This window comes from Anolis sagrei, chromosome 3, assembly GCF_037176765.1.
Source record: "Anolis sagrei isolate rAnoSag1 chromosome 3, rAnoSag1.mat, whole genome shotgun sequence".
Taxonomy (NCBI): Eukaryota; Metazoa; Chordata; class Lepidosauria; order Squamata; family Dactyloidae; genus Anolis; species Anolis sagrei.
In genome coordinates this window covers 260,167,856-260,182,910 of record NC_090023.1, presented here as the reverse complement: position 1 = coordinate 260,182,910, position 15,055 = coordinate 260,167,856, and the positions used below count along the sequence as shown (strand labels likewise).

The 15,055-nt window shown below is 41.2% G+C and overlaps 1 protein-coding gene across 2 annotated transcripts in view; it reads right to left on the bottom strand.

The window, feature by feature from the left end:
• Nucleotides 1-2,620: 2,620 nt before the first annotated feature.
• The window catches only part of SENP5 (SUMO specific peptidase 5), a 47,563-nt gene continuing 35,128 nt past the window's right edge, over nucleotides 2,621-15,055 (bottom strand). For both annotated transcript variants that reach the window (XM_060767420.2, XM_060767419.2), the window contains exons 7-10: nucleotides 11,856-11,993; nucleotides 10,549-10,632; nucleotides 3,620-3,670; nucleotides 2,621-3,505 (exon numbers count right to left, since the gene is read on the bottom strand). In XM_060767420.2, the coding sequence (XP_060623403.2) occupies nucleotides 3,395-3,505; nucleotides 3,620-3,670; nucleotides 10,549-10,632; nucleotides 11,856-11,993 (384 nt within the window). In that variant the 3' untranslated portion in view covers nucleotides 2,621-3,394. The remainder of the gene's footprint in view (nucleotides 3,506-3,619; nucleotides 3,671-10,548; nucleotides 10,633-11,855; nucleotides 11,994-15,055) is intronic.

The following is a 15,055-nucleotide window of genomic DNA, read 5'->3' as shown; positions in this document are numbered from 1 at the left end:
TTCAGCAGTGGAACTCTCTGTTCCGGAGTGAGGTGGAGGCTCTTTCTTTGGAGACTTTTAAACAGAAGCTGGATGGCCATCTGTCGGGGGTGCTCTGAATGTGCTTTTCCTGCTTCTTGGCCGGGGGTTGGCCTGGATGACCCACAAAGACTCTTCCAACTCTAGGATTCTATGACCTATAGAAATATGGAGGGCGGACTGTAGAAGAGCCATTGCATTCAAATACTTCTGTTCAGAACAACTCCCAAGATGCAATCAGAGTGCCCACTACTGTAAAGACAGGTTATGTTACTAGACCATATATAATGGGAGTTAGGGGCAACTATGGAAGGCTAAAGAGCCCATCAAAAGACATTGGAGGGTGGGGACCATGACCCACACTGCACTACCCCACAAAACTACTTTTGCCTATTAATGCTCCTCTAAGGGACATTTTTACCAGGCTTTCACATTGGACAAAGGAAAATCTCTGTGTGTTTTTTCACCAGTTCACTTCCTGATTCAAAACAGGCATCGACTAAGCCTCAATTGACAGAAGGAGGAAGCAAAAACATAACAAAAATGCCCCATTCCTTCTAAAGAGCATTTGAGTGAGTGTGTGTAGGGGGAGGGGTGTTTAAATAATTGTTTTGCAAAACATATCTGACTCATAGAGGGGCCCTGGGGGCCAAGTATACATCACACAGACCAGTTTTTCATCCCTGATACTTAATGTATCTAATAAAAACACATGCTGGGACATGCCAAACTCTAAAGAATTCTGAACACTATTACACTAGCTTCCGCTTGCAAATCCGAGTCCCTCCAAGATGCTTTGAATTAAAACACCCATCATCTCAGAGCATGGACTGGCAGGAATTGTAGTGCAAAATATTTGGAGGAGCTCAGGCTGGGAAAGGCAGCTGAAGGTGATGCTGGGGATACAAGATGAAGCGCTCCCCTTCAAATTTGAAACAGAATCAATCGCCCGATATCAATTGTCTTTGAAAGTTCAGGAGAGAGCTTTCACAACTGAGATGGCTAACTTTGTGTCACAAAATCTTAAAGATGCTACAAGTGTCTTAATGCTTCCCCCATCCCAATGTTCTCTTCCTCTTCTTGTTTTTATAATGCAAAGCAAAATCAAGAATTTGGAGTGGGAACCCACAAATCCAGTTTCAACGGATAACATAAAAATACTGGAGCCAAATCAGTATCACTGACTTGCATATTTCTGTATGCAAGCACATGTGCAATTTATACAAAGGCAACAGATTTGCATTCATTGTATACAAGCTGTAAGTAACTATCACCTTCCAGTTGTTTGTGGCCTACAACTCTTACCTGGTCTAACCATTATAAAGAATAGTGAAGGAATATGGAAGCTCAGTAAGAAAAAAGATCTGAAGTGATAGAATTGCTCAGTAGTAGTTTAGATATTATAACTATCAACCTCTCTCTCTCTGTTTCCGATCCTCACGGGTTCAACTAGTAACTGGAATTGTCCCCCTGATGTGTGATAGAAAGTTGCTACCAAATGCGAGAGAAGGTTGAACACTGTGAAAGCCACCCACTGCATGGCTATCAACCTCCTCCCAGTAGATTTAAATCAAGCAAAAGTTTCATGAGAACCACCACTCCTCTAAATGTTCCCCCAGTGACAGCAAGAACATCCCTGTGGGCAGAAAAATCAGGCAACTGGATGCCCCCACCACCACCATCACGAGGGTCTTCCTCCAGGGCCAAACCAGAAATGGGCAACTTGGGAGTCCCTGAACAGACTCAGAAGCGGAGTTGGCAGATCAAAAGACAACCTGGCAAAATGGCACCACCTAGAAGAATCCTCTACCTTGTGTGACTGTGGAGTAGAACAAACAACTCAGCATCTGTATGCTTGCCCACAATGCCCTGCCTCATGCACAGAGGAGTAATTGTTTAAAGCTACAGATAATGGCGTTCCATGCAGTCATGCCGGCCACATGACCTTGGAGGTGTCTATGGACGACGCCGGCTCTTTGGCCTAGAAATGGAGATGAGCACCACACCCCAGTGTCAGACATAACTGGACTTAATGACAGGGGACAACCTTTACCTTTTACAGATAATGCAGTCACTGTTGCCCGTTTTTGGTCTAAAACTATCTAGCAGCTAGTGATCCCTTTATTTTATCAGTTTTAGGTAAACTATTTTATACAATGCTTTTGACTCAAAAAAAAAACAAACTAGTAGCCACTTCTTTCCCAAAGTGTGAGAGTAGAAGATCATACATTCTGCAAGTAAGCAAAGCAACTTTATCTACATTTTTACAAGATTTATTCCAAGCACACAGTAGTCCGCCTGGGTGAAATGATCACATTGACCCTAAAGTTTGGGGACTAACAAACCAGAGAAAGGCAGAGATAATTAGACATGGGCTGTTTACATCCAAGGTTCTCCAGTCTTTAACCATGATTTTAAAGACACAGGTTGCTCTCTTGACCCCATAACCAACACTACTAATGAATAAGCACAAGGATGATGGAAGGGAAAATATGAAAAGGAGGCTGGGGGTAGTTCTGTAGATTCAGCTATGGGCTGAAAGTCACCCTGAGAAGAGATCCACAGAAAATGTTCTAGAGAAGGTCTTTGAGCAACACCAACAGAATGAGCATCTCCATGTTTTATTAGCACTAAAGAGTCTCTTGTACAATGGATTGCTTTTGAACCGTAGGAAGATGGTGATCTAGTAGCCACAGAAGTTAATTGGGGGGTTAAAAAAAGAACAGATTTCCACAAATCTAGGTATGTAGATTATTTTCCAACATCAGTCTTCTTCCCAACGAAATAAAAAACTGGGGATAAAAAGTATGGATAGAATAATAATCCAAAGTTTTTTTCTCTCTCTCTCTCTTTCTTCCTTTCTAAAGAAAAAAGTGTGTTCTAGCTGCTCTCCTTATGGCATTGGGATTTCTTTGTACATTCAAAGCATTATTGCATCAGGAAAAATGGATCATGCACATTTTATGTTTTCAGACAAAAAAAAAACGCTTAACCTGTATTATTCTTGTCATTTCTAGCTACATTTCAAAGGTGCACCAATTCTACAGTTTTATACTTCTCTCTTTTAGTCGCATGCTTTGCCTATGCGCATGCGTTAAAGATAATAAATATTAAATACAGGAAAGAACATTAGAAAAAAAAAACAACTGACACTGGGATCATTTTGTGGCAGGTCCACCAGTTAAGAAGCAAGTCAGGAAAAAAAAAGGCTGAGGTAATTACGTTGGCCACACCGCTCCACCAAGACTTGCGTTTGAAATTCACGGAAGTTTTTCAGAAAAAAATTCAAGTACACAAACACCAGCAGGGGCTCGTCAAAAATGCCAGAAGCAGGAACTCTTCTTTTCCTCCTCCTTCTCCCTGTTTTACTTTTCCATTAGTCTATTAGTCGGCATTCGCACAGCTCCTTGTAAATCCTTTTCCGTACTCGAGGCATGTCTTCCTGGGAGAACTGAAAAGGCTGGTCTAAGGCGAGGCACTTGCAGTACTGCAGGGGAGAAATGAAAGTGATGGGAAACAATCTTTAGAAATCAAGACCAGAAATTGCCATCAGCAGATTCTAAAAGGGAGACTGGGGATTTTTAAAAAACGGCAACCTTACCTGGAGTACAAAAACCCCACAGTCACTGTCGTTTTTCTGTTGTGGAATGCACTGCAAGGAAAGCATGACAAGAGAGGTTAAAGACAGGTATGGGTTTTGGATGCGCATTCAAAAACTCTGATTTTGAGTATGGGCGATCCTGATGTTATATGAAAGCCACCTAACACACACACAGGACTTGTGAAACTACAACAGTTGATAATTTCCAGCTGGTGTTGTAGTCCCAAAAAACAATTTCCCAAAGCTCTGGGAGGCATTCAGTGTTAGTGACACTGGTCAGTACTGGCTTCAGACAGAGGTCTTTCCCAAACCTAACTGGATGTTATGGAGAGTGGATTTGGAACTTAATTGCTTCCCAGAATTCCTCATCTCCACATTACCAACTAACACCTAACACATACATGATGGAGACCAAGAAACAAATACGAGGGGTATTTTTTAAGTAAGGTCTGTTTTGTTGTAGACACTAGTAGTTCGCGCACATACCGCAACGAGCGTGTGCGTCGTGTACCGGCATGCCTCGGGAACAACTGTGCTCAGTTTCCGCTCTGTAGCTAACCTGTACGGTTCTGTGCTTTAAAAATGTTTAAGACTATCAACTCACCCGCCGCATGTGAGGTTCGCTCAGTGATACAGTTTTTGTCAGCAAGGAACCTGCCTGCTGCAGAAATTCATCGAAAGATTTGTGAAGTGTATGGTGATACTGTTATGAGTGAAAGCAAAGTGCGTATGTGGGTACGACAATTCAAAGATGGCCGTGACAACGTCCATGATGAGGACCACTCCGGTTGCCCTTCTTTGATTACAGACAATTTGGTGGCTTCAGTTGAAGCGAGGATTTATGAAGAGGGTATTTTAAAATTGGTTCAGAGGTATAAGTGTTTGAACAAACTTGGCAACTATGTCGAAAAATAGAGTAAAGTATGTACTTTCTGAAAATAAATTTACTTTTTTGAAATAAACTTTTGTTGTGTACTTATGTTCCAACGGACCTTACTTAAAAAATACCCCTCGTAGTTCTCCATCCAACTTTTTGTCTTGATGGCAGCCATGCCACCTTGACACACCCACCATACTAATATCGGGGAAAAGGTTAAAGCCGAGTGGCAGAAAACTATTTATACATAAAGGGACACAGGCTCCATACTTTGCCAGCTCTACTTTAAAGGAAGTCTAGCCTAAGATCCTAGAGAGCTGCTGCCTAAGTGAAGACTAAGCACTCTGACCGACTAGAACTCTTTATTCTCTTTACATTTTAATCCTTCTTGGTTTTAAGGTTGATTGGTCTTCTGTCCAGAAGACTTGCTGACAAGCAGTAAAAGAGTGTATTGTCGAAGGCTTTCATGGCTGGAATCACTGGGTTGTTATAGGTTTTTCGGGCTATATGGCCATGTTCTAGAAGCATTCTTTCCTGACGTTTTGCCTGCATCTATGGCAAGCATTCTCACAACCTCTGAGGATGGTTGCCATAGGTGCAGGAGAACTTCAGGAAAGAATGCTTCTAGAACATAGCCATATAGCCTGAAAAATCTACAACAACCCAGTAAAAAGAGTGGTCTTCTCTGTAATAAACCAGATAAATATCCAAACCTCACATTTCGTATGGCAGCAATCATATCCAAACCAGTTGCTATGTTCTTCTCCTCTTCTGTCAATCATACTAGGAGGATAATTGCTCGATGCTGAACAGATAACCATACTTCTCTCAACTGTTTACAGAATGATTTGGGAGGGTCCCCAATTCCTACTAGGTGTATGCCTGGGTGCTTTTATGGACACTGCCTCCCATCTCAACTCTCCTGCTGCAATTCTCCTCTAGAGCCAGTAAAGAACTAGCAACTCTGTATTGTCGAAGGCTTTCATGGCCGGAATCATTGGGTTGTTGTAGGTTTTTTCGGGCTCTATTGCCATGGTCTAGAGGCATTCTCTCCTGACGTTTCGCCTGCATCTATGGCAAGCATCCTCAGAGGTAGTGAGGTCTGTTGGAACTAGGAAAAAATGTTTATATATCAGTGGAAGGCACTGCATGAAAGGCACTGCAGACTACTTCGACCAGAGAAGTCAGCCATAGCAGAGCACCTGTTGAACCAACCTGGACACAGCATTTTATTTGAGAACACAGAAATGCTGGACCACTCTCACAACCACCTTGTCAGGCTACACAGAGAAGCCATTGAAATACACAAGCATGTGGACAATTTCAACAGAAAGGAGGAAACCATGAAAATGAACAAAATCTGGCTACCAGTATTAAAAAACTCTAAAATTGCAACAGCACAACAGAGAGGAAGCAGGCAGGGACATCTAATTACCTCTCAACAAAGGTTTGCTCCAGGCACAGTCAGCCCAATGTATGCTAATCAAGGTGGCCAGTTGAAACATTCACACCTAACTCCAGCAGACAAGAGTCCTTTGTCTCACCCTGGTCATTCCACAGATAAATAAACCCTTTTTCCCTAGTTCCAACAGACCTCACTACCTCTGAGGATGCTTGCCATAGATGCAGGCGAAACGTCAGGAGAGAATGCCTCTAAACCATGGCCATACAGCCCGAAAAAACCTACAACAACCCAACTAGCAACTCAACTGGGGAAAGATTAGTGCACACTTCGTAAAAGAAAAGGTTTGTTTCTGGGCTAGTGGTAGAAATGCTGTGGTGGTGAAACCATCAATTGACTATTCAGAGCCACAGAGATGACGAGCACATTTGCCTCCCAACTAGAGATCCTGCCGCTCTACTCAATGCAAAAAGTTGCTCAGTTTAACCTAGAGAAAACCCACAACAGTATTAAATAGTAGGTTTGAGTGGAATTGTTCTTCTAACATAATCCAACCTGAGAGTTGCCTTGACAGGCCTAGCCAAGTCACGCAGCACACAGCAAGGGCTTTGTACTCAAGTGACGCTCAGATCCTTGTATGGATCAGGCCAAAGAATTTAACACAAATGCATATTTTATAATAGAAAACAAATTACATCTCCCAACCCAATACCACATTTTAATGACCTCGGCAGGATAGTTTCTTCTCAATTATTTTAAGTAAATATTTGAACATTGCTATCTGCTTTACAAAGGAACAATTTAATTGTGCCTGCACACGAGTGCCTACACACATACACACCCACGAACAGCTCAGAGAAGTTGTTGCTTCAAAGCTTCTTCCCACGGAATACTGATTTCTATACCTCTCCTCCTTAATAGGCCCAGAGAGCTGCAAAGGCAGGGTTGCAATTATATCCAAGAAACATAGCTATGTTAGAGATCTGAGAAGGGTAAAAAGTGGTAGAAACTTTGTTGTACTTGTTGTGTGCCTCCAAATTGATTCCAAGTTGAGGTGACATTTTGGCAAGTTTTCTTCAGGTCACATAGTAGGTTTCCATAAATGAACCAGGATCTGAACCATGAGTCTTAGTCCCAACAACTCAAACCATTAAACCACACTGACTCACAGAGAAACTGGCAAAGGTATTTGCAAGGAAGAGCCATGCCGGATTAGATCAAACTCCAATCTCACCCAACAGTCTGTCTTCCCAGCAGCCAACCGATGTCTAACAGAACATGGTACAGAACCACCTTCTTGTTGATGTTTCCTAGCAATCTGCCCTCAAAGCTAGAAGTCGCATACAGCCATAATGACTTATAGACACAGATAGACTTCTTCACAATGTGTGTGGCAGGCCCCCAAAGGAGTTTTAAAAAACCATTCTCAATATCAAAAAAATTGGTAATTTGGTATGTTAGCTGTGGAATAGACATAATTTTAATAAACCAATTTTAACAAGAGATAAGTCTATTCCAAGCATCTCTTCCAAAGGTCATGAAAGGTGGGACTACATATAGTTCTCAATCATGATGCACACACATTCCCTTAAGTACCAATGAGCCTTGAGCCCCTATATATCACTTGCTGAGGAACACAACCAGAAGAGTATTGTTTCACTCTGTTTTCATTGCAGACCTCCATATAGACATCCAGTTGGCCCCTGAGGACAGGATAAGCCTTTGGTCATTATTTTTAAATTTTAATTATATTTGGCCTACCCATAGATTTTAAAGTGTGTTGTCCTACTGTTGATCCTTATGTTATTGTTTATTGTTTTGTTTGATTTTAATTGCTTGTATTGTTATTATTTGTATTGTTGTATTGTGGGCTCGGCCTCATGTAAGCCGCACCGAGTCCCCTGGGGAGATGGTAGCGGGGTATAAATAAAGTATTATTATTATTATTATTATTGGTCTTATTCAGCATAGCAGTTCTTATGTTCTTTTGCCTTCTCTGCTTTATTTGGAAGGAATAACTGTTCTTACACTAGCAATCTAGCAAATGATGCACACACTCTGTTATGATTGTCAAGATATGGGAAGATTGCAGGGAACATCATGCACACCCTCAAGAGCAGCAAGGCAAAGATGGCAACTTGATACTGCTTTGTGTACAATACATGGGTCTATTGCAAGGATAACTATAAGCAGATTTGGCCCTAAGAATGTAGCAGAGAGGCTACACAAAGCCAGAGTCCTGTCCATATGCTGTTTTGGAACTTTAAGCTCTATTGTTTCTTCAACTGCGTTTTCCCAACAGAACACCCACCAGACATTCATAAGTTTGAGTTATGTCCTAGACCTCAAATTACCTTCTCCTCTCCTCACAAAGATCAAGCAAGTGGGAGAACAACCTCACACAGCAATAAAGCTTCAAGACATTGTATTGTGATCAAGGAACCACTGGGAGACGATCTGATGTTCAATGACCCATTTTATCTCTCTGGAGTTATGACACGATGTGGTTATGCAAGTCACAAATCCCCTCGTTTGCACTTCACACAAGTTGTTCCCTTTTATCACTGCCAGACTGAATATGGTTATGAGGGGCTGTTGCATCCATTGCAGTCTTGATGACCCCCTCCACCCCACCCCACCCAAGGAAAAAAAAGTTATCTTCATTAACTTTAAAATCATCCATGATATGCAAGCTCCCTTACACTTCCTAGCAAGGCACCTTTCTATTGGTGCTGTCCACTGTAGCTTAGAATTCACTAATGCAGCCCTAAACTATAATCTAGTCAGATCATAAATTCATAGACCCTTCGAACAAGGAATATTGTCACGCTTGCTTTTTTTCACATTTTTAGAGTACAGAAGGGTTTTTATGGTTCAACAGCAGTTTCACCATATGGTACCAGTACTAGATTAGCAATGTTTTTGAAAGCTGTCCTTCATGTTTCAATCTGATTTCATGATGTCTCAGTTTTTGGAAGTGGAAAGCCATATTTGCTATTGGATGATGGGCAGCTGCTAAGCTTGTAGAACCCTGGCTTAAACTTCCTAAACAATAGGTGCCCGCAAACTGCCGCAGAAGCCAGATGAACTGGATCGTAATTTTTAAATAACATAAAAGCCTAAGATATGACCCATATGTGACCAGAAAGGCCTTCAGTTTTCCATTTCCATTTTTTCAGATGGCTTTCAGCCTGTTTGTGTTTATGTATGCATGGATTGGTGGGAAGTTAAGTAAGATGTTAAAATACAATCCATGAGGCACTATGGCAATATATTAGGTAATTTGCAGCAATTCCAAACATTTTTGTTCAAGCATGGAGCAGTTGGGGTCAGGTGGGGCACACTAGAAAGGCCAGACTTTCATCAGGCTTGATCTAGAACCAGACTGAGCATCCTTATCCTGATGATCTCATACTCAGCCTAATTTCTGTGTTTCTTCGTGGCAGAAGGTTGCACCAGATGGCCCTTGCAGCCTCTAGGAGTCTGTGAAAATCCCTGTGCAAATGACAAGTTCAGAGCTCTCCAAGAACTACTTGTTCCTTCTCCTAGAGCTCCCCACATGGGTAGCAAAAGGGAAGGAGGGTTTGGGGAAGGAGGACAGAAAGAGGGACAAAAAGGAATGAGCTTCCTTATTTTGATTACTGCAAAAGCTCAAAGAGATTAATCCCAAAAGAGATGCGGTTCCCAAAAGAAAGAAAAAATGCCCATCCTGATCTAGAAGGCATTCATTTTAACCAGGCATTAATTCTGTTGCAGAGCAGCGTTTCTGTCAGCAAGCAAGTCTGCACATGACAAAAAACCATAAAATCACTCTCCCGTCCACATATGGATCTCCACTCTAATTAGAACTGATGCATCTGAATATTAAGAGGATGTTTTCATGCACTGCACTATTACAATGCATGGTTCCCACACTACTCAATTTGTCTCCTTATTGGACTCTTTCAAGCCAGAAATCACATCTGGACAGAATGGACTATTCACAGAAAAATAAATTAATTGGTCTCGAAATCTGACCTAGCTAAGAGAACACATTCATTTTATGATATTTTATATACTGGTGTGGTGTAGTGGTTTTGGTGTTAAATGACAATTCTGGAGATCAAGGTTCAGACATGAAAACCCACTGCATGACTTTGGCCAAGACACACATCCCCAAACCCAGAAAACCCCAATATCATAGGTCAGAAATTACTTGAAAGCAACAACTACATTGATAACAACAACCCTCTTCAGTGGAAATTAGGACCGAGAAAGAATATGTGGAAGAAGCCAAGTATAGCCACTGTTAGGTGTAGTATTCTTATCAGAAACATCTTTAGAAGGTTCTTTCTACTTGCAAGAAAGATCCACAAATGCCACAGATTTTGCAACTATTAAATTTCCAGTATGAATCTCACAGAGAAGTAAAAGAGAGCAGAGTACCAAAGGCGATGAGTAGAGAGCCTGGTAAGCTTAACCCATCCTACTTCTGCTCAGCATCCTCATGATTTTGCTCCTTCCTACCAACTACTCATATCCATGGGGTACTTCTCAGAGCTTCCCGAGAACAAAGACAGAACTTCACTCACCCAAGATGGTGACCTGTGAGCATAACTTCGTTTCACTTTACAAAGGCACCACTCCAAATGATGCATATATGATACTTACCTTTGTCACAGCAGTCTGCCAACCCTGAAGGAAATCAGGATGATTCTTCTCTTTAGCTTCCGTTAGCAAGTATTTCCGTATGTTCTTTTTTAAAAAAGAAAGGAAGAGGAGATATGAATCACGGCTACTTAAATTGCTCCATGAAAACCTGTTTCCTTGCACATCATATGTTCCAATGCAATATAGTGAAGAACATTTGACTCACATTGGATTCCCTGACTGGTCATGACTTGAACCTGGGAAACTTGAGTTTGCAAAGTATGCTGGGTAGACTTCAAGGAAGCCTCTAGCTCTTAGCATCAAGGATCCAATGGAACTTATATCAGTGGGACCAATATCCACAATTTCATTTATTCCTCTCCCCCTGCACAAAATGTCTTTTCTAAACATTTCTAGGACTTCCAGCACAACTTAGAAGTTGTCAAAGGCTTTCACGGCCGGAATCACTGGGTTGTTGTAGGTTTTCTCGGGCTATATGGCCATGGTCTAGAGGCATTTTCTCCTGATGTTTCGCCTGCATCTATGGCAAGCATCCTGAGGATACTGCATCCATAGATGCAGGCGAAACGTCAGGAGAAAATGCCTCTAGACCACGGCCATATAGCCCAGAAAAACCTTCAACAACCCAACTTAGAAGTTCATTTTCATATGGTTCACTATTATCCATGGTTTTGTATATCCCCTGCAGATATGGGGGCCATACTGTAGTTCATCTTTGCAACCATTCTACATTCACTGCCCTGAGATTCTTATAACGAGAAGCAGGATATAACCATGATACATAACAGGCACAAACTAACAGTCATTTAAATGAGGAATAATAATCTTAAACTTTGTGATTTCAATAATTAAACAGCAAGTGCTTTTTTGAAAGTAATCATTAATGGATTTTGGAATTCATTATCTGCAGCTAATTTGGTGAACCAGAAGACATTTTTAGAATTTTTAACAGTTTTTTTTAAAAGATTAAATAAATACACTATGCAAATAAAGATAAAAATAATGTATTAGTTCTGTAACTTTCTTCCAGTGCCATAACAGAAACAAATATATTTTAACAATTATTTAACATGCCAGTGCTAAACGTTTCGGGTTCTGGCTCTGGACCAGTTTCTATAGCAACCAAATTGAGAGAGTTCATGTTCTCCCCTTTCGGCCAAAGAGTATCTGTGACTCACAGATTTAGCAAGTGTTCCTTTCCGAAGTATTACTGCAAACGGACAAAATCTTAACAGAATGAGAGAACAAGTCTTATTTTGGGAAAGACTGGAATATATTATTAGAACAGCTGTAGCAGTCGCTCTTACCTCGACACAGAACTTAAAATGAATGCCTTGAGAGTCATAAAATGAAATAATACGGTTAGGAAGATTCACAGTAATTAGGGACCAGTGGACTTCCAGATGAATGGGAATTAACAAGAGAGTCTTCTTGAAGAGGTCCACCTGACAAAAACAGAAGATTGGTCATAAAAAAGCAATGGGCAAGACAGGAGGTGGCCTGGTGATCTTCCACTAGCTTACTCAGGAGTAAACTATTTCCTCCCAGCTCTGAGTGGCCCCGAAGTAAACATGAGATTATAATGTGGAAGACAATGTATGGGGGTTATTCCAACCCTAGTGTCACCACTGCCTTTTGTCACTTTATTTAGATAAAGGAATGGTTCCTTTCCTTATATTATTATTAATTATTATTATTATTATTAAACTTTATTTGTACCCCGCTAGGATCTCCCAAAGGACTCGATGCAGCTTACAAAGGCCAAAGGCCTCAACAACACAATAGCATAACAATACAATTCAAAGCAAATCAAAAACATTAAAGCAATAACAGTAAAAACAACAAAACAATACAGCATAACACAATAAAAACAGGGCCGGGCCAAGTAATGGGTACAGATTAAAAAGTGCTGGATGTGACAGGTGATCTATCGGATTTCAAGGAAGTGCAGTGTGCAGAGAATCTTAAAGTTCTGATAAAGTGTTTCTGGGACTCTAATAAAGTGCTTACTGGAGTTTTCCTATTCTGGAAAGACACATCGGAACAGCCAGGTCTTCAAATTCTTCCTAAAGACTGCCAGTGTGGGGGCCTGTCTAATGTCTTTGGGGAGGGTTATAGGAGTTAATACTGTAACTTAACTTTTATCAAAAAAGTAACCATCCCCTTCTCTGAATAGATAGGCAAAAGGCAAAGCTTAGGTTCTCAACCTGGGGTCCCCAGATGTTTTTGGGCTACAACTCCCAGAAATCCCAGCCAGTTTACCAGCTGTTAGGATTTCTGGGGGAGTTGAAGGCCAAAAACATCTGGGGACCGCAGGTTGAGAACCACTGGCTTAGACCATCCTAGGTGATGCACTCCTGCCAGAATTCACCTTGCACTCATCAGCAGCCAGAAATCCAAAATTAGTAGTAAAACAGTTTATTGGAAAAAAGTACATATAAAAAGGAAAAGCCACCAGAAGAAATAAGAAAGGCAAGATCCAATGGGAAAAACAGTCAACAAATAATAAGCCAAACCAAACTGGCAATAGGAAAAAAAAACACTCCAAACAGTCCAAATCTGTTCAAGAAAACAAGATACAAGAAAACCAGAATTCAAACATGAGCATAAATCCCGAAAAACAAGAATCAAAACATGAATATGAATCCAAAAGCAAGACTATAGAAACTTCTCAAAACATGAATCCAAACTTCCAAGATTGTAGACTCAAAACATGAACTGGAAACAAGGTTTGAGATCCTCACTGCTTTGCGGCATTGTCTGATTTGAATTCTAAAGGGAACAATTCTCTGATGTGAGGTCCACAGTCATGAAGTTATGTCTGTGACCTTAACTGCCTCACCTGTAACATTTCCCATATTGGGTTGTTGTAGGTTTTCCGGGCTATATGGCCATGTTCTAGAGGCATTTTCTCCTGACGTTTCTCACAGTCTCTGTGACCTTTTAATTTGCTTGCTTCTTCCCTGAGATGAAGTCTGAGATTTCTGCTGAGTGCAGGTGTGTTTTCAGGTGAACTTTCTTGCCCATCCAACTCCTTATCTGAAGTTGCTATGAAACTACTAGGAGAAAAGCCTTTGCCAGCTGATGCATCTCTGTCTATTGGGCTCTGAGGAAGTTTCCCTTTCAAGCCCATTCTCACAGACAGGATTTAAACTCCCCTTATTCCCCTCATTTTAAAAACCCATCCACTCTCCCAGATGCTGGAATAACAATCCCTTCATTGTCATCAGCTGACTGAACCACAATAGTCAGGAGAGTCTAAAAGAAGCGCCTCTACTCTCTTGGCAGAGAAGCACTAAAGAGATGTTGCTGGCACCACTTTGGTGGGAAGCCTAGGTTAATACTGTACCCGATCCTTGAACAAATCAACTTAATTTGGGGTGGGGTGGGGTGTTTTTGTTTATTTTTTTCAATTTATGCGAAACTATACATGGTGTTTTGTATTTTGGCAATTATAAGAGGAGGATTAGAAATATAGAGGCTTTCACTTCCACTCAGTAAGCCAGTCTTGGCACATACTTGTCCACTGCGTCAGTTTACTTGGCCAGATCCAGGGTTACACAAATAATATTACCCAAAGTCGCCTATTCCATTTTTAATGGACAGATAAAACCACGTAATGAGCAGAATTAGACTTGGAGCAAAGTTTAAACCTGCTGTAATCCATAACAGCCACTGAGTCAGTCATCACATCCAGGTGAACCACTACTGTTAATTTGCTTTATAGTGTGAAATGCCCTTAGAACTTTGTTATTAGATTACTAGTACGGATCACACAAAAAATAAAAGCAAACTAAACTGCAACACAGAAGAACCCTCCTAATTTACCCCCTTCCCCCGGTATCTTCTCAAAGGACATATAAAGGTGATAACGGCAGATTGAGTCCTAATTTGGTTTCTGCCAAATCAAATTAAGATCCTTGGCTCTGACTTCATAACAGCAATTCTGCAAGAAATGGGGCTACCAGCAAACCTTCTGAGTGGAAACAAGCCCGCTCAACTTGTTCTTTCCAAGCAGGCAAAGCCTCAGAGAAGAGTTCTTCCAACTCCAAAGAGCACATGTTTCGTGAAAGGCAAAGGCTTCTTCAAGTACCCTTCAAACTACTAATTCAAATCTACAAAGTACCATCTGTTTACTTAAAGCTGCTCGAGATTCAGAAGTAGTCATGCACCTGGACAATCAACAGCAAGGGAAAGACTGAGGACACAGCGATGGAGGAACTGAGAGGGAAAGGACAGTTGCAGCCAACCTCTGAGTAATATGGCTATGGCAGAAGAGGTTTGGGCAATGGCAAGGCAAGTGAAAGACAATGTGAAATCAAAACAGACTTCTGTTTTTTTGGGGGGGGGGGGCAGCTTCTATGGACATCAGCAGAGGTCTTGACAGGAGTAATATTCTCTCTCTCTCTCTCTCACCCACACACACACACACACACACACATCCCCTCATGTGGAATGGATAGTATACATCCTGTCAGTCCAGATAGTTTTGTCCCTTGTTTTTCAT